Genomic DNA, 24,810 nt, shown 5'->3' with positions numbered 1-24,810 from the left:
TCACCTTTTTAAAGTATACAGTTAAGTGGTTTTTAATGCATTCAGAGTTGTCAACCACCACTCCAAAAAGTAATTCTCTTTCAATTACTGGACATTTACACATTAGCAGTTACTTGTTATTCCCCTCCTCCCCCAGTTCCTGGAAACCACTGTTTCTGCTGTATTATTGACTTTCATTTATGTCTGAAATTCTCTGTAATAAAAAGGAAGGATGGATAAACTTGCCCAAGGTCACATAGTAAAGTAACAGACCCAGAATCTGAATTCAAGTCTCTTAGGAAAGACTACACAGTAACTCACGTTCAGATGGTTTCCATCAACTTGGCAAACTCCCGGCAGTGATTCTTCCCTATACTGAAGAGCCTGCCCTTAAGCTCATAATACAGATCAGAATGCTATAATTTGCATGTTGTTTTTTTCTAGGGAAAACAACCCAAACTAGAAAATAAAAAACATAAAAGTCATAGGCTTTGGCCCTGAAAGTATATCAACTAGCTCCCACATAGATACCTAGTTTGATATTTTGTGAATAAGGAACTTGACCTCTCGGTCTGTTATTTGAGGCCTCTATGGTTTTTCTGAATGAAAGGTGTGAGAAACCGCCTTAGACATTTTGTTGCAATCCATTAGTATTTCAAGGCAAATGAGTCTTTAATGTGGACAAACATTGCAAGAACTATTATTCTAGGAAATTGGGTGCTTGCATAATATCCGGTTGTCTGAAGGCTGAAACGGCTGGAGTTCAAGGGAACCACGTCAGGAGGACTCTAGTGAGGTAATCTTAATGCTCTTGGCAAATGTGCTACCAAGAACAGTATTTTGGACTACATTTTCTTTTCTGAGACAACTGAGTCTGACCAATTCACTTCTATAGTGCCCTATACATGCATAGAGAGGAAAATTACTTTTGCATGTTTTTCTGTATGCTTTTTTGTTGTTTTCATGTGACTATCAAGCTCCCTGACTGCTAGCAATGAAACACTGGGCACTCGACATTTGAATTATAAAGGACAGCTGAACACCAGATTTACAACGTTCAAAACATTAAAGGGTTGGCAGGAAGTTTCAGGCTGTAATCTCATGAAGATCATTCATAAAAATAGCTGTTTTGGTCAAAGCAGAATTTCGTGAGTTGGCCGGACAAGATAGCTCAGGCTTGTAATCCCAGAACGCTGGGAGGCCAAGAGTTCAAGACCAGCCAGGCCAACATTGGCAAAGCCCCGTCTCTACAAAAAGTACAAAATTAGCAGAACTTGGTGGTGCATGCATATAATCCCAGCTACTTGGGAGGCTGAGGCACGAGAATCGTTTGAACGCGGGAGGTGGAGGGTGCAGTGAGCGGAGATCGTACCACTGCACTCCAGCCTGGGTGACAGAGGGAGACTGTCTTAAAGAAAAAAAAAAAAGAATTTCATGAATTGCCAACAAATTCACCAAATATTTTGGTGCAGGGATAATACTGGGAAGGCTGGGGAATCTGCAGCCACTCTAGTTATTAGTGATTATTTAGTTTTATCACCCAAGTTTTGACCCCCAGGTTGAGAGGGAAAAGGAATTAGGGCAAGAACTGAAAACAAGGATGCAAAGGAAATGCTCTGGGGACAGAGTGGGGACAGGAAGCTGGATGGAAAGGCTGAATGCTGGTGGGACAGCAAGAAAAAGCCAGACAGAAAATGATGCCCCAGGCAAGCGGTCATCACTGGGGAGCAGACAGAGTGGCGAGGAGTTGCTTGGCCAAAAGACACCTGTGAAAGAGGCTTCACGGAGTCAAATATCCAGTCAGGGAGCGGCAAAGCCAAGGGTAAGAGTTCAGGTCAAAGCAATTCATGACGAAAGCTAGAGAAACATTCCAGTAGGATGGTTTTCCACAAGTCTTATTCTTTAATTCAAACCGGCCCAGTCCCTTGTGCAAGTTTTTATTTTTATTTTTTTGAGACAGAGTCTTGCTCTGTTGCTCAGGTGGGAGTGCAGTGGCGCGATCTTGGCTCACCGCAACCTCTGCCTCCTGGGTTCAAGCGATGCTCCTGCCTCAGCCTCCTGAGTAGCTGGGATTACAGGCATGCACCACCACGCCCGGCTAATTTTTTTTGTATTTTTAGTAGAGTTAGGGTTTCTCCATGTTGGTCAGGCTGGTCTTGAACTCCTGGCCTCAAGTGATCCACCAGTCTCAGCCTCCCAAAGTGCTGAGATTACAGGTTTGAGCCACGGCGCCTGGCCTTGTGCAAGCTTTTAAATCCTTGGTCCCATTTTATTTTGATACAGAGGCTCACTTTGTTGCCCAGGCTGGAGTGCAGTGGCTTGATCCTGGCTTACTGCAACCTCCATCTCCCTGGCTCAAGCGATTCTCATGCCTCAGCTTCCTGAGTAGCTGGGACTACAGGTGTGCACCACTACACCCGGCTAGTATTTTTGGTAGAGATGAGGTTTTGCCTTATTGCCCAGGCTGGTCTCGAACTCCTGACCTCAAGCCATCCCACCGCCTTGGCCTCCCAAAGTGTGGAATTCCAGGCGTGAGTCACCACGCCCGGCCCCTTGGTCCCATTTTAGTTACTGTTTTAGTTCTCTGAATATAATCTGTGTCTGGTAATTCCCCAGGTCCCTGCAAGTCTGATTCTGCTATTTTTGCTGATTCTGATCAGGGTGGCTTGTTTCCTCACATACCTGTGAGTTCGTGATCCTCAGAGGTTTATCTGGGATAATTATTTGAGGACTGGGGTGAAGATGTGTTCTTGCACAGAGAATTTGCGCTGGCCTCTGCCAGATACCTGTGGCCAGCATCGGTTGGAGATTGCTTTAAGATCCCCATTCAATGTTCTCTGAGCAGTACAGGTACGTGAATTGTTCCAAACCCGCATGAGGAACAGTGCGTGGACCGAATTCTCAGGAGACCCTCCCTTGTGCCAACACCAGACACCCTCTCTCCGAAAACCCCTGAGCCAGTGCCAAGCAGGCAGATTTCTCGTCTCTTTCTCTGAGGCAAGTTTTTGTCAAGTTCATCCTTTTACTGAAAGGGGCACCTCTGGGGTTCCAGGCTTTCTGGGTCTTGACCAAAGTTCCTACTCCATGAAGACTCCGAGCTTTGACTTCTGCTCAGACGTCAGTAGGTTACAGGAACTGACCTACTCAAGTGCTCCAGCACTGCGAACCCTCTGGATTTGTGCTTTGTTCTGCCTCTCAGGAATTCCTTCTTTCTTGCTAGCTCAGCTATTAGAGATTAAAAAAATGTTCTATCCAGGTTTGACTTGAAAGGGCTCTCGAAATATCTGGTTTGCCACCTTTTCGGAAACAGACGCCTCCTGCTTAGGAACAACGGCTTCCTCCCTCCCTGAAGTCTGTTTGTATCATCAGGTGGAAAACAAAGAGCTTTACTGGTTGAAGCGCATGCTGGAGATTATTTTCATGAAGCCCTTTAGTCACAGAAAAGGAAGCTGTATCCCAGAAAAATGACTTGCCCTACTACTTACCAAGTCAGCAACAGAGCTGAGACTGGACTCTCTCACACTGCTCTTCCTAAAGGAAACCAAAATGTAAGCAAAGATAGCATTCTCTGAATAAGCCAAAAAACTGAATTATACTCAAGTTCTTTAAATTCATAGACAGCAGCCGGGCACGGTGGCTCACGCCTGTAATCCCAGCACTTTGGGAGGCCAAGGTGGGTGGATCACAAGGTCAGGAGTTCAAGACCAGCCCGGCCGACATGGCGAAACCCTGTCTCTACTAAAGATACAAAAAATTAGCCAGGCGTGGTGGCATGCGCCTGTAATCCCAGCTACTCAGGAGGCTAAGGCAGGAGAATCGCTTAAACCTGGGGGGTGGAGGTTGCAGTGAACCGAGATCACGCCATGCACTCCAGCCTGGGCAGCAGGGTGAGAATCTGTTTCAAAAAAGAAAAATGTATAGAGAGCAGAGGAGCAAAGATACAGAGCTAAAGGTGATCCAGCTATAAAAACCTGACTTCTGGAACAAAGCACTAAAGAAAGTGTGAACAGTACCAAAGTCATAACTGCTGTTTGAGAACAGATGTTCAAATGTGGGAAATATTCAAAGTAAGTTCCAAAAAAATAAGCTAGCTTATCATTCTATAAAAAGTTTATTTCAGAAATCACATACCTTTAAAAAAAATAACACAGAGGGTATAAGTTCGTATCCTGACGAGATATCATTCATTATTTGAACGGCAGAGTGTTGTGTGGTACAATTAACGAGATGCAGATGCTAAGTCCATGCAACATTCCTGGCATTTACACCAGGCTCACAAGATAGTGACCTTTGAAAAGCGGAAAAAACCCAAAAACAAACAAACAAAACACAAAAAACAAATCCACAGAAAACACCTAAAAAACAAAAACCAACCAACCAAACAAGACACAAAAAACAGACCCACAGAAAACACCCAAAAACCAAAAAACCAGCTAATTCTGAAACATATAAAACTATCTTGATCTTTTAAATACAGGTCCTGAAATTACAGATCCATTGCTGAGACTATTCCAAAACCTGTAAAACATGGGCATTATTTTAATTTCTGAACAACTGAAAAGATTCAATGGCGTGCCGTGTGGTCATTTCAGTATGTGAGTCAAAGCAGAAGAATAGGGAAACGTTAAATCTCTGCTTTACAGTTTAATAGGTCGAAAGCAAAAGGAAAGTCTGAAAAAAGAACTGGTGAGGTTTGGTTGGTAATGCTTTTGGTAGAACCGGTTATCCTTGTTCCTATTTAGTAGGTGTCTTTTAGTCTTACGAGAGTAGCACCCACAGATGGCCAAGTTCAAATATCAGAATCAGGATGCAAAATACAACTGGAAATTGACACTCACTATGTACCAAAAAATATGGCTCTTTGGAAATCTGAGCTAAAACCCTGTGATGTAACATGTTAAGATGCTTAAGACAATTTTACAGATCAAGGAGTTAAAATGATCCTCAAGGATGACTAAAGCAGAATTTTTACACAAACAACTTCAATAACTTCCTATAATGGGGCCAGGCATGGTGGCTTACACCTGTAATCCTAGCAGTTTGGGAGGCTGAGGTGGGCGGATCACCTGAGGTTGGGAGTTCGAGACCAGCCTGACCGACATGGAGAAACCATCTCTACTAAAAAAAAATTACAAAATTAGCCAGGCATGGTGGCACATGCCTGTAATCCCAGCTACTCAGGAGACTGAGGCAGGAGAATCGCTTGAACCCAGGTGGCGGCGGTTGCGGTGAGCCGAGATCGTGCCACTGCATGACAGCCTGGGCAACAAGAGCAAAACTCCGTCTCAGAAACAAAACAAAACAAAACTTCCTATAATACAAAGCAATTGCTTTTACTTCAATCTATTTACTATTTTTATCAAATGATCCCAGATTATATTTCTAGGTACTCCTATGCAGATCACAAGGTATTTGTTTTTTGGGATAAATATAAAGCAAAGTTTATTGTTTGTACGAGGGGAGTTCAGAGTTCTCTGACTCTACTAGTGCTGAATCCAGAGAAGTACTGTCATATTCTAAAAAGTTTCAAGAAGGCCAAGAAGGCCAGGTGCGGTGGCTCACACCTATAATCCCAGCACTTTCGGAGGCTGAGGTGGGTGGATCACGAGGTCAGGAGATCGAGACCATCCTGGCTAACATGGTAAAACCCCGGCTCTACTAAAAATAAAAATAAAAAAATTAGCTGGGCGTGGTGGTGGGCACCAGTAGTCCCAGCTACTCGGGAGGCTGAGGCAGGAGAATGGTGTGAAACCGGGAGGCGGAGCTTGCAGTGAGCTCAGATCACGACACGGCACTCCAACCTAGGCGACAGAGCAAAACTCTGTCTCAATTAAAAAAAAAAAAATTCAAGAAAAAGAAAACTTGTATCAGTTGGTTAACTGCATAAATCTTCTGAGAATGCAGTTACTATGTGCCCCCATGATAAGAAGTTAGTTCATGCTGAAGATAAATGAAGATTTAAAACTACCTAAGAATGAAGTCAATCGATACTAATCATTCGTGAAGATAGGCAACACCTGAGAGCAATAGGAAGCTGACCTAATTTGATTAGATCGGATATATTTTCAATTGTTTCTCATCAAATCATAATCTTAACAGAAATACAGTTACTAAAGACAAGTATTGCAGATATTTCAGGATAATGTGGCGAGTATGTTGAAAGATACTGTTCCTATAAATTGTCAGGAAAAACTGGCCATTAATTTTATTGAAGTGAAAAATATGTAACACTAAAGTTGCAGATCTGAGCTTTATTATCAGAATAACATCATTTCAGGATAGAATTGAGGGATTCTTGAAAATGCTTTTGATATGGCATAAAACTCTGGAGTCTCAGAGCTGCATGCCTACTTATCTGTTCAAATATATCTGGAATGGAAATACACAGAGGGTTTAGCAGAACAAGCAAGAAAGTTGACAAAAGAACCAAATGAAAATTCCTCATGACAAAAGCACTTTAATACCCTATCCTTCTTCAATCAAGAGATCAAAAGAAACGGCAAGTCCTGTATTTACAAAACTGATGAAAATCACACTGCAATAATCAGTGAATGTAGAACTGCACAGATCTGTGTTTCCAGCTTTTTCCACCATGATTGTACATCAAGGTAAAAAAAGATTCTTTTATACAAATCCAAGAAAGATGTGGACAGAGGTGGCAGCAAAACTGCCAAGGATGGTGCACTGACTTACGACTGCAGCTGAGACAGGACGTGGGGGGTGGGCAGAGTCCTCGAGAAAGAACCCTACGGAGAGGGCGGCTCAATCGGTGGTCGATCTCCGGTACCAAAACCGCGCTCTGAAGTCATCGCTGCACGTCATGAAGCCGGGGTTGGTGGGGGAGTGCACTATGCAGCGTACAATGTTGTTGTGCCCCAGTGAGAGCAGGTTTCTCCGCTCAGCTGTTCTCGAGTCCCAGCAGCAAAGACTGATCGTCCTCTCGTCGGGCAGCAACACATAGTCCTCAGTGTGGTTAAACACAGCCTGCGTTCGGTGCACCTGGCGTCCACTTAAACCCGCGCCTGCCACAGAGACCAAGAGGGATAGCTTTCTAAGTCCACATCTTAGACTGTCAGAACGTTCTAGCATTCAATGTAAAAGCATTTTAAACCTGTTGAAGTGATACACCTTGTACACTTTCAGAAACTTTTAAAAAGTACAAAAAAGAAAATCAAAGCAGGCACAGTGGCTCACGTCTATAATCCCAGTACTCTGGGAGGCTGTGGAAGGAGGGCTGCTTAAGCCCAGGAGTTTAAGACCAGCCTGGGCAACAGACAACAGAGCAAGAGCAAGACTGTATCAGGGAAAAAAAAAAAAAGAGAGAGAGAGACCACCAGATTACCTGAAGCAATACTGTTACTGTCCTAATGTACTTCGAGGCTTAAAAATACATATAAAATTGATGCCACTATATTTTTCTATTATAGTTTTAAACCAACTTTATGTTTAGTACATTTTTCCATGTTTTTTTAAACTAGATGCAAAGTGCCTCATGTTTAGAAGCCCCATTACTTATTTAATAATTCTTTTTTGTGTGTGTATATGTGTGTGTGTGTGTGTGTGTTTTTAGGCAGAGTTGGTCTGTCGCCAGGTTGGAGTACAGTGGTGTGATCTCGGCTCACTGCAACCTCCGCCTCCTGGGTTCAAGCGATTCTCCCGCCTCAGCCTCCCAAGTAGCTGGGACTACAGGTGCGTGCCACCCCACCAAGCCAATTTTCGTATTTTTAGTAGAGACAGGGTTTCACCAAGTTGGCCGGGATGGTCTTGATCTCTTGACCTCGTGATCCACATGCCTCAGCCTCCCAAAGTGCTGGGATTACAGGTGTGAGCCATTGCACCTGGCCTATTTAACAATTCTTTTACTTCCTGACATTTAGTTTATATCAATTATAAGTAATGTTGTAATGAATATCCTTTGTACAGAAAGCTTTATTTCCTTAGGAGTAAATTCCTAGAAACAGAATTACTGAGACAAAGTATATGAATATCTGCTTTCCAAAAGGAAGCCTTTTTATGACTATAAATTACATATTTTAATGTTTAAACTACCAAATAAAGTATAAAAAGGAAAATAAAAACTGCGTAATAATTGCACCCATCCGAGGAAACAGTCAATACTTTGGTGAATACCCTTTCGAAATATCTAAGTGTTAGGTGCTCACTTGTAAATTTTCTTTTTTTTTTTTTTTGAGACAGAGTCTCACTCTGTTGCCCAGGCTGGAGAACAATGGTGTGATCTCGGCTCACTGCAACCTCTGCCTCCCGAGTTCAAGAGATCTCCTGCCTCAGCCTCCTGAGTACCTGGGATTATAGGCATGCGCCACCACACAAAACTAATGTTTGTATTTTTAGTAGACACGGGGTTTCGCCATGTTGGCCAGGCTGGTCTCAAACTCCTGACCTCAGATGATCTGCCCACCTCGGGCTCCCAAAGTGCTGGGATTACAGGTGTGAGCCACAACCCCCAGTTTCATTTGTAACTTAAGTCAGAGCATTTGTCATATACTATTAATATTCAAGCATAGGTAGTGCAGATCTGTAAAGACAGAATACAGCTTAGTGGATAAAAACACAAACTCTGTGGTCAGATGTAGGTTGAACACTTACTAGTGATGTGACCCTGGACAAATTACTTAACATCCCTCAGCCTTAATTTTCTCATCTGTTCCACGGGGTAGTTACAGAACCTACCCCATAAGGCTGAGGATAAGAATAAGAGAATGCATGGGAGGGCTCTGGAGTGTGAGTGCTCAGCCAATGTTAGCATGCATACTTATTTTTAAAGGTGTACGTTGTCCACGGATGCGTAACAGATTTCCTTAATGCTTCTTATTGGACATCTATGCTGTTTCTCACTTTCAGCCACTCCAAATGATGTTGGGACACACAGTCTTTTATGGGCATGTGCCTGTTTGTTCAATTACCTCTTTAGGTTGAATTTCTAAGAGTAGATATAGTGGGTCAAAAAGCATGTATTTAAAATTTTGATATGATACCAAACTGTGCTGAAATATTTTACCAGCTGACTCTCTGACCAACCAAACATGATATCCTCAAATCTCTATCAATAGTACATTAATATAAATCTTTAAGACTCCTAAAATCTGATGAACAAAACCAGGTCCCCATATTCATTTATTGGGTCTGCAGCGAGGCTGGCCACCTTTTCTTATATTTCCTGACCATTTTTCTCTTCTGCAGTCCCCTGTCCTTTGGCTCCTTTTCTCTCAAGTTTGGACTCATCTTTTTCCTATTTGAGTTCTCTTTACAGATTAAGATATTAACTCATTGTCTAACATCTGTATATATGCTATAACTACTTTCCCCCAGTCCTGTATTTTAATTATTTATATTGTTTTTAATTTTTTGCAACCCAATTTCTAAAGTTTTCTTGATAGTTTTTCCCTTTTCATCATTTCAGAAACCCTTTGAATTCTAACTAATTATTATTATTATTATTATTATTTTTGAGATGGAGTCTCGCTCTGTTGCCCAGGCTGGAGTGCAGTGGTGTGATCTTGGCTCACTGCAACCTCCACCTCCCAGGTTCAAGCTATTCTCCTGCCTCAGCCTCCCGAGTAGCTGGGACTACAGGCGCCCGCCACCACACCCAGCTAATTTTTGTATTTTTCGTAGACACAGGGTTTCACCATATTGGCCAGACTGGTCTCGAACTCCTGACCTTGTGATCCGCCTGCCTCGGCCTCCCAAAGTGCTGGGATTACAGGCGTGAGCCACCGTGCCCAGCCCAAATTCTAACTAATTATTAAAACTAGGAACAGAAATCTTAACATGCTGACATGACAGGGGGTTGATCTGGGAAATGAGAAAAAAGGAAAAGGGGAATTTGCACATAAATTCAGCATACTCACATTTTTGAAAAACCACACTGCTATTCCCCACTAAAACAAGCCAATCAACCTCATGCTACTATAAAACATCCAAAACATTCCTAGAGTAAATATTTAAGCTCTTGTCAGTAGGCTGGTGTGTATCTGTCCAGATATAGCACACTCCTCAAAATAGTTACAACTTCTATAGGGGGAGTACTTTCACATTTACTCTGATCACTTTTGTATTTTCTTTTTGCAACAAACACAACTATTATAAAGCAGTTCTTTATAATAAATACTTTTCAGAACAACTTTATACAAGTGTTTCAATGAAGTCACCAAGAATTATGATAAAAATGGCTCTTCCTAAGATTTGCTAGTTGTATCAGAAGTCAGAGAGAGATGGCTGGGGAAGCGAACTTTGGTTACAATGAGACAAATCTAAGGCAGGTTATGCTGCCCCCTAGTGGGTCAGATGTCACCGACTCTTCAATGCAAACAACACAGTCCAGTCTCTTCCACTACCGTTTTCTTGTGATTTTCTTTGTTATGCTCATGCCAATTTTAGTGTATGATACAAACATATCTCACAATTGAGAAAACAATCAGAAATTTTCTGGAGGTTTTCTACCAAACAGTCTTTGCTGCTACAAGGAACAGAAGACACAGTGTTTTAACATTCACTATCAAATAACCAGACTTGGGCCCTACTAGCGATAGGATCAATTTAAACAGATTTCATTATAAAAATACTCCACAGGCACTACTGTGAGTAGTTACCAATGGGACCAACATACATTAATGAGAATTCAATGGATGCAATTTTTTTCTGTCTGCTTAGCCTACTTTATATCTGCATTCAGAACTCACGTGGTTTCCATTGAGGGCTAGCTCTACTCACTTAGGAATGGGATAAGATCTTTCCTCTCAGCCATTCTTTCCCAAATGCATATATTAGTAATACTGAGATCTACTATTGGAAACTTTTCTCTGGATTGCTTTCACTTTTCTGTGGAAAGAGGGCAGGCCAGTCTACAAATGGATCACCAGGTTCTCAAATGTTACTTGCATGGAATCCAGACCTAGTCCACAGTGTGAGGTGCTCAGAAGAGCAAAGAAAGCACAGTTCTATTTCCAGCTCTGTCACTTACGAACTACAGCCTTGGCTAAACGACTTAACTGGTAAGTCTTGGTTTCCTCTTATCTAAGAAAGGGATAACATCTGCCTTGCTCAATGCATAGACTTACTGTGTTGCTGTATTGTGAGGTCCTAAAAGAGAGTTCTGGAAAGTGTGAACACTACAGAAATGTTAAGTAACATCAACTTCTCACTTACCCGTGTACCTGACCAGCGTTCGTCCTGTTGATATTTCCCAAAGTTTAGCTACAGAGTCTTTTCCACTTGAGAGAATGTATTTAGAATTTTTGGAAAAAATGGCAGAACAAACTTCAGCACCGTCGTGTGCTTTCTCAAAAGTTGTGATGCATCGATTTGAAACACCATCCCACAATTTGATGCAGCCGTCCTTGCTTCCAGTTACGTACATATTGGCACTAGAATTGTAATTAACGGAACATATAGCATCGGTGTGTTGATCTTGAGGATTGCAAGACACAAAACATTGAAAGGTGTTGATATCATAAAGGCGAAGAGTAGGATGCTGAGTTCCGACAAGTATAAAGTCTCCAGAAGGATGAAAAGAGATGGAGCGTAACATTTCAGCTTCCTGTTAGAAAAGAGACATTAACACAAGTGATCAACTGGTGAACAATTAAATCCAGAGGAAATGTGGAAAATATCTGGCTGGTGAAAAGAATCCATAAAACAATTATTAGATATTACACAGGTATCATAAGAAAAAAAGTGCTTTTTGGAATACATGAAAGTATTTTTTGAATAGATTCCCAAAACTAAATATTTGCTGGTTACATTATTCCAAAAACTATAGAAGTGAGCTTCATTATTTACAAATGAACACCGAGTAACACTCCACTAAGGATGGAGTATTATCAGACAATGACACATTCATGCATGGTTACTGAAGTACAACTTGTACCTAAAAGCTTCTTTCATTTGCTCTAGGGCTGCAAATATTGAGTAAAAAATTAAGTTTTTATTATTTTTTGTTATTATTTAAGTTACTATTATTATTATTTTTTGCAGACACGGTCTTGCTCTGTCGCCCAGGCAGACCGCGCAGTGGCACGGTCACGGCTCACTGCATGCTCAACCTTCTGGGCTCAAATGATCATCCTTGCCTCCACCTCCTGAGTAGCTGGGACCACAGGCGTGTGCCACCATGCCCAGCTGATTAAAATAATTTTTTCGAAGAGATGAGGTCTCACTGCATTGCTCAGGCTGATCTTACACTTCTGGGCTCAAGTGATCCTCCCACTTTGGCTTCTCAAAGTGCTGGGATTACAGACATGAGCCACTGCAACCAGCCTACTTTAATTATCAAACAGACAGAAGCCACAACTAAAACATTAGTATTTCTGCAATGCATATTCAAAATAGGGTAACAAATGTCACCTTGCCAGGAAACACTTAATACTTTCAACTGAATTTTTTTTTTATTCCTCTAAGTTATACATTAGTGAAGCCGGTCATGTTTTGTTTATAGCAGGGATCTGCAATCTTTAAAGAGTGATACGGATTCCAAACCCTCCAAAGGGTCAGATTATAAACTCTGACCAGCCAGAAGGAGCAGGTACATGACAGCATGTGGCCTATGTGCCAACAAAATCTGATCCATCTGCCATCCGGCATGCATCCTGGTCTGTACTTGTCTCACAGGACGATCACCGAGACTACTTTTACAACGAGAACAGTTGTACAAGAGCTCATTGTATTTAAGAAAAAATGTAAAGCTCCTTTCCAAAGATTCCTACCTGAATGTATTTGAAGGCTCTTTTTGCTGATGGTTTGGAATAATCAAATAATTTAAGAGTATAGTCCCTTGAACCAGAAGCCAGGATCTGTTCTGTGGGGTGGAAAGCGAGGCACGTGACTTCATCCACATGGTCATAAAGAGTTCGAATCACTGGGTGGTTTTCCATATTTTGTTGTGCGGTCTCATTCATCATGACCTAGACCAACAAGAAGAGATGCTCAAGGTACAGAATGTGTCTGAATCCAAGTACACAATCCACAACTGTAGCAAACTAAAGCTGGTTTGAACCATACTCTCATTTTTCCAAAAATGAAAAACAGAAGGCAATCAGTAAGCATGTGACTGGAATTTTTACCTCTATTGGCATGGCACTTTTGGCCAACATCCTCTCTGTGTCAAGTATCTTTATTGAAGCATCAGCAGACCCAGTAGCTATTAACTGTCCATCTCTACTATAGGTAGCTACACGGCATGGTCCTTTATGTGATGTGACATAGCATGTTTCATACTCAGAAGCCTCTGGGGACATAGTCTGAACATCTGCATCAAATTCCAGGTCAATGCCTGTGCCAGGGGCAACAGTATCTGAACGACCAATTGCATACTGAACTGCGGTGTCATCATTTTCCATTCCTGAAAGAAATCAAAATTAAAGGCGTAACAAAACAAGTGTTTTTTTTTTTTTAAAGGCCAAGATAAAATTCTAGATCCAAACTGGAAAGATGCTCACCAGCGTCAACTTCCTATTTCTTGGAGTCGCGTGACACCTAATGCTTTACAAAACTGTGTATTTTGCCCATGCTATTCAAAGTTCACCACGCTGTGAGGCCACATGGCTTGCTGGAAGTTAGGCTCCAACAGACAAAGTCATTTTCCCAGGTTCTTGCCTCCAGAGTTTACTACTTTATCTACAACTACAGAAACTCAAAAAATAGCAGTTCTGTAGCTAAATTATCCATTTTTTCATTCCAAATTTTAATATTTTTAGGGTTGAGAGGTATCAGCAGCTCTGATGCTCATTAAGTTAGCTCCATTGTTAACATGAATGCTACTGAAATGTTTTTGAAAGAAAGCCGATATTTAAAAAAAAAGGTTTATCAAGAATATGCATTTAAAATGTATAAATAACTTGACAAATCAAATAATATGTTGATTAGTAGAGGAAAAATTAACACTATGGATCAACAAGAAAATAAAAATGACCTTGAATTTTACCACCCAGAGATAGTAACTGTTAATGTATTGGTATAAATTCTTAGGGAATCCTTCCCCATGCACAGCTGTTTTATCTTTCAAAACAGTAATAGAGAAATGCTGTGTAACATGTTGTGACTCACTTGTTCATTTAATCAAGCAGAGCAAAAGTGTGTCTTGGCTAATAAATATTCATCTATATAATTATGTTGTAGTATTCAATTTTATGGATATCGAAAAATTTACAGCTAATTCCATGTTGTTGGGCATTGCAGTTTGTCCATTTTATTTCCCCAGGAGAAATGCTCACAATTGGCACTGCCACGTCAAAGGGTATTAACCTGTTCGGTAATTCAATATTTTATTGAGTGCTTTCTATTATTAGCCAGGTAGGCTCCAGGATATACTGCTGAATAATACAAGGTCCTGATCTTTACTGAACTTGTAGTCTTTTTTGACAAGGGGGCAGTAGGTGGGAAGTGGGGAGGTAAGGATCATATGGGAAACAATCCAAATGATAAAGGAAATTTCAAAATGACTGTTATGAAACAAACGGGATCACTATGGCAGAGTAACTGGGAAAATGCAGGAAAGGGTCGGATTATTTTAGGAGGGGTTAAGAGAACTCAGAGGACATTTGATGTAAAGTCTGAAGGAAGTCAGTAATATGACAGAGTGTTCCAGATAATGTGTACCAAGACCCTCAGGCCAGAACCAGCTTAAGGTCTTCATAATCTGAACTTTGCTTACCCCTTACTTACTGAGCTACTTCCTGAACTCACGCTGAACTACTTACTTACTGAAGTACCTGGCACGTACTAGGCACTAAAACGAAACAAGAATAATCTTGAAAAATTCTGCCATATGCAAACATCTAAAACCTTGCCATGGGATATATGGAATTGTGTTCACAATCTACCTAGTTTGATGAGATGCAGGAGCTGCTCCGAGGGTGCACAGACAGACTGAGGCTTGATTTCATTGATGAGGCCATTGGCGATGCTGATGTAGCCGTCATATAGCAGCTGGCTAATGATCAGCTTGTAGAGCTGCTGGCGGTCCTTCAAGCCCACTTTGGTTCTGTACATCTTGGAGAAGAGGAAGACAGTTTCCCTGCCAGCTGCAAAAAGGGAAAACGGATGGTGAAGGGTAGAGGCTCTAGCAAATCACAGAAGGAACAGAGGACTCTTTGGTCAGACTTAATCTTGCAGGACTCAAATCCCATCTCTACCAGCTGCATTGTCTTTGGTCGTTGACCTCATTTCTCTTAAGCCTCAGGTTCTTCAGCTGTTAAGTTACTGGAAGTTAAACAAGGTGGTGCATATAGAGCCCTGAGCACAGTGCCTGGCATACAGAAATTATTCAGGTCATGTTAGCCAATATTTACGGTACAATCCCTCATCGACTTTTCTTCCCCCACCAAACTACCTACCTATGATTTTTGTTCTTTATTGCTATCCCAGAATCTTCCATTTCTTTTGTTAATTAAACATTGACTAGCACCTGCAACATGCAAGCTAGCTGCTGTTTTGTCAAGGCCTAGACTGCTGGTTCCACTAGCTGAGCTGTATGTTTACTAAGATCTTTTATGTTCATTCTCAAAACCTGTTTTAAGGCAACTGAGCTTGTGACTGTAATTCTATAATCTAATTCGACAGTAAATCAAAATATGAAGGAAAAAAAGCAACTGTACTATAAAAACTCAACAGAGTTAAATGCGTTAGAAAGGCTCGAAGGTGAGCTGCCCAATAAAATCCTGCCAATCAAGGTCAAAACAATAAAAATGAAAAACACAGTAAAAATCTGGAAGGACTGTGCATGCACTGATTTACAAGTGTCTAAGTTTTCCTTTAGTCTTAAGAGACAAAAAAAAACTGTAAATAGTTTCTGGCTTATTCAAAAAAGAACTCCAACTCTTGAACATGATAATCTGCTTACTAAAAATCAACGCCTTTATGTATGTGTATGTTTGAACCAATATTAAAAGGCTACAGGTGTCTGGGGACAGCAATAAAGAATAAAAGTGACCTCAGAGCCTGATTTCTTTTTTCTTTTTTTTCTTTTTGAGATGGAGTCTCGTTCTGTCGCCCAGGCTGGAGGGCAGTGGCCCAGTCTCGGCTCACTGCAACCTCTGCCTCCCAGGTTCAAGCTATTCTCCTGCCTCGGCCTCCCAAGTAGCTGGGACTACAGGCACGTGCCACCACGCCTGGCTAATTTTCGTATTTTTAGTAGAGACGGGGTTTCACCATATTGGCCAGGCTGGTCTTGAACTCCTGACCTTGTGATCTGCCTGCCTCGGCCTCCCAAAGTGCTGGAATTATGGGCATGAGCCACTGCGCCCGGCCCAGAGTCTATTTCTTATACACTGTACGACACTGATGGTGTTAACCAACAACATTAAGCACTTCCTGCATGCCAGATACTGTCATGCTAAGCACTTTGTAAGCATCAGTTCACTGAATAAAATCATTCAATGTATTCAAGTATATGAAGTAGTACATGAACATAATAAGTCTATGCTTGAGTAGAAAATCCTGGGACACAATAAAGATGATGAAATGGGTTCAAGGAGGTCAGAACACCTACTCAAGGTAAAAAGTGGCTGAGTTACTTATCCAAGGTTAAAAGCACACCAGAATTGCCAACTCCAGAGCCCTGAGCTTAACCCCTGAAGGAGTTCAGGAAATGCCAGCCCAAAGCAAGATGCTTTGGCGGGCTGATTACTTTGAACTGAGGGCACTTGGAGAACAGTAGGCGGGAAGAGGCTTTCCCTGTGCTCTCCTTACCTGCCTAAAGTCTGACGCTCCAAAAATACCTCAATTGTCACGAATCCTGATTAACCAGGGAAGATTCACTCAGATCATAGGAACCAGGGAAGATTAACTCGGATTACGAGAGATTAGAGGTTGACACCACCCAGAGGATCACCTATTCTGTCTGCATTAACAAACTTGATTCACCATACATGTCCTCCGTTCACCCTCCCATAACTTGTGTTACAGCTGCTGCTTACCATCCTCTCACCCGCCCCCAACCCTCTATTCATTCCTTTCAGTAGCTCAGGATGCCATGTAAGCTTTAATCATCTGACTTCAACTTCTTAGTCTCGTATTTTGTGGGACTCCTGTACATAATTAAATATCGTTTTTCTCCTACGGACAATGTTTAGTTACCCGAAAAAAATGGGAGATTCTTAAGTACCAACAAAGAATGAAAATCACAAGTGGGTAGTCTGGCAAAGAAAAGTTGATGAGAGATTCTACTGTTAATGTCGTGCTAATATGACTTGAATAATTTCCGTATGCCAGTTCAATGCTTTACATGCACATCCTGTTTACCCTGCAGTAATCTGTTAATTTGTCTTATGGTAATTTAACTCTTAGTCTTAACAAGGTACCTAGAAGGATGGAGGGAAGCCATTTTTGGCTCCCCTACACCACTATTCTATCCGGTCTCTTCACTTCTGAGCACATGTCGGGTGTACAAATATATATATACACACACACACATTTGTGTGTATATATGTATACATGTATGTATGTGTATATATGTGTGTACATATATATTTTAAAGTGGCCCAGTCCTAACTTCTCAACTCCCACAGAACGTTCACTCGCCAGGTAAACAGAAGCCAAATTATCCCCAGTTTGCAGGTGAGCACACGGAGACACGAGGACAAGAACCCGATCCAGGACCGGTTACATCGCAGTTGGAAAGGCTAGAACACAGATGCCCCCTCACTATATGCGCCGCGACCATCTGGATGCAGAGGCGAACTAAGGACTGGGTGGGAATGGAAGCGAGGCCCTTTGAGGAAGAGGAGGGGGCGCAGGCCAAGCCGGGCAACTTAGGAAGCACAAAGTAGAGGCGCATGCCATCTTGCTAACTCTGGACTCTTCCGGTCTCGCCCCAGTCGTTTCTGTGGTTTTCGCTAAACGCCCCAGCCGACCGCACCAGCCACTCTCCCCGTGCCCCAGTACCAGCTGGTCCGGTTCTCTCGGTATCCCGCTCTCTCCTGGAAAAATGGAGGCGCGAATCCTGCCCAATCGACCGCTCCGAGCGCACATTCACTGCGCACGCTGAAAGGGCGCCAAGCCGACCGCTGCGCTATCGATCGGTCGCACTCTCGCTTGCTTTTCTCGCCATCTTACTTACTGGCACGTTCAAAAGGTTAGTTCACCCCCTCGGACTTTATCTCCAATGCGACAAGCTTGACGTCAAGGGGCTGCTGCCTCACCGATAAATGGCCGACCCCAGAGAGTACCCTGGGGCTGGCACTGCCACGGGTCTGGCTGGCCGTTGGCTCCACCACTTCCGGGGTCTCAAGGAGCAAGTGCGCCTGCGCGCGGTGTGCGCCTTAAACGCGACTCAAGGCGTCGGGTTTGTTGTCAACCAATCACAAGGCAGCCTCGCTCGAGCGCAGGCCAATCGGCTTTCCGGCTAGAGGGTTTAACTCCTATTTAAAAAGAAGAACCTTTGAATTCTAACGGCTGAGCTCTTGGAAGACTCGGGTGCTTGGGTCGCAGGTGGGAGCCGACGGGTGGGTAGACCGTGGGGGATATCTCAGTGGCGACGAGGGCGGCGGGGACAAGGGGCGGCCGGCCGGAGTGGCGGAGCGTCAAGTCCCCTCTCGGTTCCTCCGTCCCTGGGTGTCCTTGGCGCTACCCTGTGCCCGCCCAGTGCCTTTGCATCCGCTCTTGGGCACCGAGGCGCCCTGTAAGACACTGCTTGTTACTTATTACAGCTAGAGGTAGAAGGGGTTTGTTGAGTGGTGTTGACACGCGCGGGAGGGGTGGGTGAGCGTCAGATTGGATTTTGTTCTCGGAGATCACCTGGGTAAGAAAAGCACAGAAGGTCGCTGCTGTGTTGGAGTTCACGTTCTAGTGGGTAGGGAGTCAGACGGTAAGCGTACGGAGAACTTGCAACTCGGGTGGGTGTTATAAAGGAAAAGCAGGAGTGCGGTTTAACGGGGGCCGCTTTAGATAGAATAGCCTAGGAAAGGCCCTTGTCCTGGCTGGATGAGTGGGTGAATTGATGAATGAGAACCTCCTTGCAGAGGCCTTCCCAGTCCGTACTTCTCAGACCGTAGACCTTGGAGTAGTTATATCGGGATAACTTGGAGAGCCTTGTTAAAAATATAGCTCCACTGAGAGCCCGGAAAATCTCAATCTCTGAGGGATAGGACCCAGGTGTCTAGTTATTAGCAAACTCTCCAGATGATTCTTTGATTTCATTGAGAACTAGGGATGCAGACCGGTGCATGCAAATCGTCTGGGGACGTTAAAATGCAGAATCTGTTTTCTTAGACCTGTGGTTGGGCCTCAGAGTCTCCATTTCTAAGATCCGTCCGGCTGAGGTAGACGTAGCCACTGTCGTTAACTCTCGTAATGTCTCTTCCTCTTCCTTAACTTCCTTGTCCCTTGAATTAAACGTTTTTCAGCAACCTACTCAATTCGTCCTTCCCTTCATCTCTGGAGACATGCACAGGTCTGAAGGAGGAAGGAATAAACCCGTATAAACCTCCTGTGCTATTAGCCTAACAGCTTTTCTATTCAGAGTTGGCAGGATTTCTGGTTTGAACTGAATAGATCCTGTGAAAGTCATCTGGTTGCAGATTAGAGTCACCTGAAGGGCAGTCTTACTGGCGTTGTCTCCAGAATTCTGGATTAGAATCTTATTCCATTCTGCTTGTTACTCAATTTCCCTAGAAAGAAAAGTGGAATAAATTGGAGCAAACGCCTGTAGCTTCTGTCAGAAGAATGTTAAATAAATGTTGTTAGGCCTCTGTGATCTCATTAGACTGCTACTTGTAATTGTAAGGGAAGTAAAGCATTAGAGCAGTGTGAAATTAAATGATTAACACAGGTGGGCATTTCCTTGCTGTTGTTTATTAACTTTAACTTACCCACTGTTTTTTTATAAGGGCTCCCGCCTGTAGTCTGGGCCTGGCTTCATCATGGAGTTATTTGCTTAATTGTAAAATGGCAATTTTAATTTTTTTTTGAGACAGGGTCTCACTCCGTTGCCCAGGCTGGAGTGTGGGGACATTTGATAAGAAACTTCAGTGAAGGCTGCGCATGGTGGCTCATGCCTGTAATCCCAGCATTTTGGGAGTCCGAGACGGGTGGATCACCTGAGGTGGGGAGTTCCAGACCAGCCCAACCAACATGGAGAAACCCCGTCTCTACTAAAAATACAAAATTAGCTGGGCGTGGTGGCACATGCCCGTAATCCCAGCTACTCCGGAGGCTGAGGCAGGAGAATTGCTTGAACCCGGGAGGTGGAGGTTGCGGGTGAGCCGAGATTGCGCCACTGCACTCCAGCCTGGGCAACAAGAGCAAAACTCCCTCTCAAAAAAAAGAGAAACCTCTGTGAAATGGAAGACTGAACTACACACCTGGGGGAAAAGCCTAATAAAGGGAGCAAGAAGTGCAAATGCCTGTGGCAGGGGACTTGTTTGAGGAAAGAAAGAAGCCTTGTGTGGCTGGTGCACAGTCGAGAAGAAGAGATGAAGTCAGAGAGGCAGTTAGGGTCCATGTTCTGTGAGACTTCAATAGGCCTGTCTATGCAGGTTAGGAGTTTGCATTGTTTTGATTGAGTTGGGGAGCCATGGGGGTCTTCTGAACCAAGGACCAACACATCTGACTTGTTAATGAGATTGTTGGCCTCAGTGTTGAGAATGGACCATAATGGGGTAAGGCTGGAAGTCGGGAGGCCATTGGGAGGCCGTTGCAAAAAATTCAAAGGAGAATTACGGTTTGACCAGGTGGTAGTGGTAGAGGTTGTGAGCAGTGATCTTGAAGGCAGAGCCTACAGAATATGCTCGTGGATTAGATGAGGGGTTTGAGAGAGAGAGAAACCTCTTAAAGGGTTATTATGCCAAGGCTTTTGGCCTGAGCAACTGGCAGGATGGATTTGCCATCAACTGGGCTGAGGATATCTAGAGATTAGATTGAGGGAGGTGAGAGTGCAGAGGGATTAGGACTTCTGTTTGGGACATGTTAAAATGGAGATGCCTCTCAGATAATCAGGTGCAGATGTTGCATAGAAAGTAGAAAATGTAGATCAGGAGTTCAGAGGAGAGGTCTGGGCTGAAGAATGAATATTTGGGAGTCCTCAGCCTGTAGATGGTATTGAAAGCAAAGAGACTGGATGTACTTGGCTAGGGAGTAATTGGAGATGGAGAAGTCGTTCTAGGCGTGAGCTCAGGGCACACCCATGAACAGGGAGGTGAGAAGTGGAGAAGGGAAGCGGTTCGGTTTTGGATATGTTAGGATTGAGGTGCCTGGCAGACATTTCTGGGAGATCCTGGGCAAATTCTTGGATATCCAAGTCTGACAGTCCAAGGTGATCGGGCAAAAGATACACTTTGAGAGGTCCTCATGAAGGCATTTAGAGCTGAGGCACTCGGTGATATGGATTCCTGTGAAGGTGTAGATGGAGAAGTGGAGGGTCCAGGGACTCATTCTTTAGTCACCCCAGACCCTTGATCGGGCAACAACGAGAGTGACCCAGCAAGGAGGGAAAGATAGGACGACTAGGTGGTAGATAAACCTGGAAGTGAAGTGAAGAAAAAGGTGTAAGATGTGATCAACCTTGTCGGATTCTGCTGAGGATGCAAGTACGAGGAAGGTGGAATTGACCCTTGGGTTTGGCAACAGTAGGTGTCAGCCATGAGCCTGACAATGTGGTGGAGGCAAAAAAGCCGGGTGGGGATGGGCTCAGGGGAGGGGAGAGGAGGAGTAGAGGTGGCAAGTGTGGATGGTTCTTCTGGAGCTTTGCTGTTGGAGAGGAGGGGGTCATGGTTAGCAAAGATAATACAATAAAGAGGACTATTTTATTTTATTTTATTTTTTTTTGAGAAAAAGTCTCACTCTTGTCCCCCAGGCTGGAGTGCAATGGCATGATCTCGGCTCACTGCAACCTCCGCCTCCTGGGTTCAAGCGATTCTCCTGCCTCAGCCTCCCGAGTAGCTGGGATTACAGGTGTGCGCCACCACGCCCAGCTAATTTTTGTATTTTTAGCAGAGACGGGGTTTCACCATGTTGGCCAGGCTGGTCTCGAACTCCTGACCTCAGGTGATCTGCCCGCCTCGGCCTCCAAAAGTGCTGGGATTACAGGCGTGAGTCACCATGTCCGGCCTAAAGAGGACTTTTTTAAGGTAGCAGGTATGCCAGCAGGCTGCACAGGGATGGAAGTGATCCGTTAGAAGAGAGATGATGGAGCCGCAAGACCATCAGGAGTGAAGACTCCGTGTGAGAGAGGATGGGATGCAGTGCCCAAGGGGAGGTTGGCCTTGCGGGGAAAGCACACGTCTGGCCCTCCCTCATTAGCTTCATTTGGACAAAAAGTGTAAAATCCTGTGTGTTGTGGAGGCCTTTTGATCAGGGAACTGTAACGCTGCCTATCAAGCAGCAGCACTTTAAGCAGGTGGCTTTGTTCAAATTAAAGGTTCTTCTTTTTCTTTTCAGGCATCATGGACCGATCTAAAGAAAACTGCATTTCAGGGCCTGTTAAGGTAAACTGAATAATCTGTAATCTCATTCACATTTATAAACCCACATGGAGGTTGGTCTTGTTGGGAATTCTTTCCACCTTTACTTTGGATTATAAATTTAGATCCCTTACTGTGCTCCTGGATATAAATTCGTCACTTTTCTTGTGTGCGGTAACATTTTGCTGATTCTTAGAGTAGCTTTTTTGTTCTGCTTTGTCTTATAATTGGCTGCTTAAGTTTCTATATCCCTCTGTTGTATGCAAGATAATAGTAATAATGCATCCAGCAGGAGTCCAAAACTTTTAAAATTGGCCATAAATATAAAATAATTAGAAAAGGCTACCTTGAATTACTGTTTTTGATTCTCAGTTCCTATGATAACGGCTATTTAAAAAATTGCTCTACATTTAAAATGTTTCTTTATATTTGTCTTTGAATGCCTACTATGTTGTGGACAGTGTACTAATTTCAGGAGTAACTGACTTTGAATTTGGAAGTCTTAACACCCTGTCTTTGTAGAGCACTCATACCATTGAGCTGGGGATGGACTTTTAGGCTTTCATTTCTAGCACTTGCCCCTCACTTACAATGAGCTGTTGAAGCTGGAGGAAATCTCATCCCTCCTACCCCTTTTAGTTTGATTAGCTCAGGGTGTTAGAGTTAACTTAACTATTTAAGCTTGTAATACAGTACTTACAGGCGTATAAATAATACATTTCAAGGCTCACGCCTGTAATCCCAGCACTTTGGGATACCAAGGCAAGTGGATCACAAGGTCAGGAGTTCAAGACCAGCCTGGCCAAGATGGTGAAACCCCGTCTCTACTGAAAATACCAAAAATTAGCCAGGCGTGGTGGTATCGCCTGTAGTCCCAGCTACTTGGGAGGCTGAGGCAGAGAATTGCTTGAACCTTGGAGGCGGAGGTTGCAGTGAGCTGAGATCATGCCACTGCTCTCCAGCCTGCGTGACAGAGCAAGATTCCATCTCAAAAATAATAACACATTTTAGTAATAACTTTTTGAAGTGCCTACATTTGTTTCCTTTTTGTCACAGTTTTTTGCTCAAGTCCATTTTGTCAATACTTGGAAAATGAAACATTGGTTAATTAATAGTATAGTAATAAGCTTATTGTGGAAAATCCTGGCCATATGAAAACTTAGACTCTTCCAAAACTTCATGAAGATAACCAATGTTGAACGTTTTGACAGATTTTTTTTTTTGGTCTTTTTCTTAAATGTATATTATCAAAGAAATTTAAATGGAATTGAGATTTTGTCATAAAGTTTTTGTATCATAGCTTTTTGCCAAATAACAATTTAGTGTCTATTTCCAAATTATTGAGAAATTCTAGGAAGTGTTTGTCTCCTTCAGTAATGGATATTTGTTAATAAAGCATGATTTTTAGGGGTGAGGAGTTGGAGGGGGTAGAAAGTATCATTCGGGTATTCTTAGCCACATACTAACTATCCTCTGGAAGTACTGATTAAAATACCTTTTCCCCTTCCATCTCTTATCCGTGACATTCATTATTTTGCTATACTAGAGAACAAACTTTGTGAAATTCTCAAAATATTCATCTTTTGCGTTCACGAATACCAGAAAGTTTATTTTCTCTTCCATTCTAGCCTGCAGCTCCAGTTGGAGGTCCAAAACGTGTTCTCGTGACTCAGCAATTTCCTTGTCAGAATCCATTACCTGCAAATAGTGGCCAGGCTCAGCGGGTCCTGTGTCCTTCAAATTCTTCCCAGCGTGTTCCTTTGCAAGCACAAAAGCTTGTTTCCAGTCACAAACTGGTTCAGAATCAGAAGCAGAAGCAATTGCAGGCAACCAGTGTACCTCATCCTGTCTCCAGGCCACCGAGTCATACCCCAAAGAGCAAGCAGCCCCTGCCGTCGGCACCTGGTAAACTAGCTTTTGAGACTCATTGGATAGTCATTCTTTGTCGTTGTTGCTAAAAAAGCAAGTGTATATTACTTGCAGTTACTGTTTGGAGCCTTAGCTTTTATATCTGTTGAGGATGGGGAGAAAATATGGTGTCTGGGTTGAAGTAACAGTGTCTGCCCATGGGCCAGATCTGTGCTAAAAATACAGACCTGATTCTCACTCTCTTGGAAGAGTGGGGCACCCAGGGAGGACACAGCACCAATTGGTGTCCTTTTGATTGCTTGTTAGTGGGTCTGGATGTAGGGTGTTTGTAGTAAGTGACTTGAGGGACTGAGATCTAAAGTTTGGGGGAAATCCAGAGAAGTGGATGAACTGAGGCAGGCTGCGGTGAGGTCACCATGGGCATTGCTGGCCATGGTAAGGAATGGGGCCTCATCTCTAGGGCATTTGGAAGCTACTGAAGGTTTTTTGAACTTAGAAGGGAACTTTGCCTTTTAGAAAGTTTACTGTGGAAGGCCGGGCGTGGTGG

The 24,810-nt window shown here is 43.2% G+C and overlaps 2 protein-coding genes across 4 annotated transcripts in view; one reads left to right on the top strand and one right to left on the bottom strand.

Moving 5' to 3' along the window:
* Positions 1-6,210: 6,210 nt before the first annotated feature.
* On the bottom strand, positions 6,211-18,278 carry CSTF1 (cleavage stimulation factor, 3' pre-RNA, subunit 1, 50kDa). Of its 3 annotated transcripts, none has more exons than XM_011978137.1 (6): positions 18,056-18,278; positions 14,820-15,020; positions 13,062-13,339; positions 12,705-12,902; positions 11,149-11,539; positions 6,211-7,001 (listed from the first exon to the last, which is right to left on the bottom strand). In XM_011978137.1, the coding sequence occupies exons 2-6, from the start codon at positions 14,986-14,988 to the stop codon at positions 6,742-6,744; spliced, it is 1,296 nt and encodes a 431-aa protein (XP_011833527.1). In that variant the 5' UTR covers positions 14,989-15,020; positions 18,056-18,278; the 3' UTR covers positions 6,211-6,741. The 3 variants fall into 3 exon arrangements, with proteins under 3 accessions (XP_011833527.1, XP_011833526.1, XP_011833528.1); XM_011978136.1 differs by having other exon boundaries at positions 17,881-18,184; XM_011978138.1 differs by lacking the exon at positions 18,056-18,278 and adding an exon at positions 17,855-17,919.
* Positions 18,279-21,663: 3,385 nt separating this feature from the next.
* The window catches only part of AURKA (aurora kinase A), a 30,057-nt gene continuing 26,910 nt past the window's right edge, over positions 21,664-24,810 (top strand). The window contains exons 1-3 of the mRNA XM_011978139.1: positions 21,664-22,189; positions 22,372-22,418; positions 24,023-24,299. Of these exons, the coding sequence (XP_011833529.1) occupies positions 22,171-22,189; positions 22,372-22,418; positions 24,023-24,299 (343 nt within the window). The 5' untranslated portion in view covers positions 21,664-22,170. The remainder of the gene's footprint in view (positions 22,190-22,371; positions 22,419-24,022; positions 24,300-24,810) is intronic.

This window comes from Mandrillus leucophaeus, unplaced genomic scaffold (genome assembly GCF_000951045.1).
Source record: "Mandrillus leucophaeus isolate KB7577 unplaced genomic scaffold, Mleu.le_1.0 Scaffold19, whole genome shotgun sequence".
NCBI lineage: Eukaryota > Metazoa > Chordata > Mammalia > Primates > Cercopithecidae > Mandrillus > Mandrillus leucophaeus.
Note: the sequence above shows the minus strand (reverse complement) of the source record. Positions and strands in the feature narration are given on the sequence as shown.

Bases quoted from the DNA above. Each gene is read 5' to 3' on its own strand.
- CSTF1 (XM_011978137.1), bottom strand. From the start codon at position 14,988: ATGTACAGAACCAAAGTGGGCTTGAAGGACCGCCAGCAGCTCTACAAG. The intron at 13,340-14,819 runs GTAGATTGTGAA...GATTTCTTTCAG, and splicing joins CCTGCATCTCATCAAACTAG to GAATGGAAAATGATGACACC. The intron at 7,002-11,148 runs GTAAGTGAGAAG...TCTCTGTGGCAG, and splicing joins AACGCTGGTCAGGTACACGG to GCGCGGGTTTAAGTGGACGC.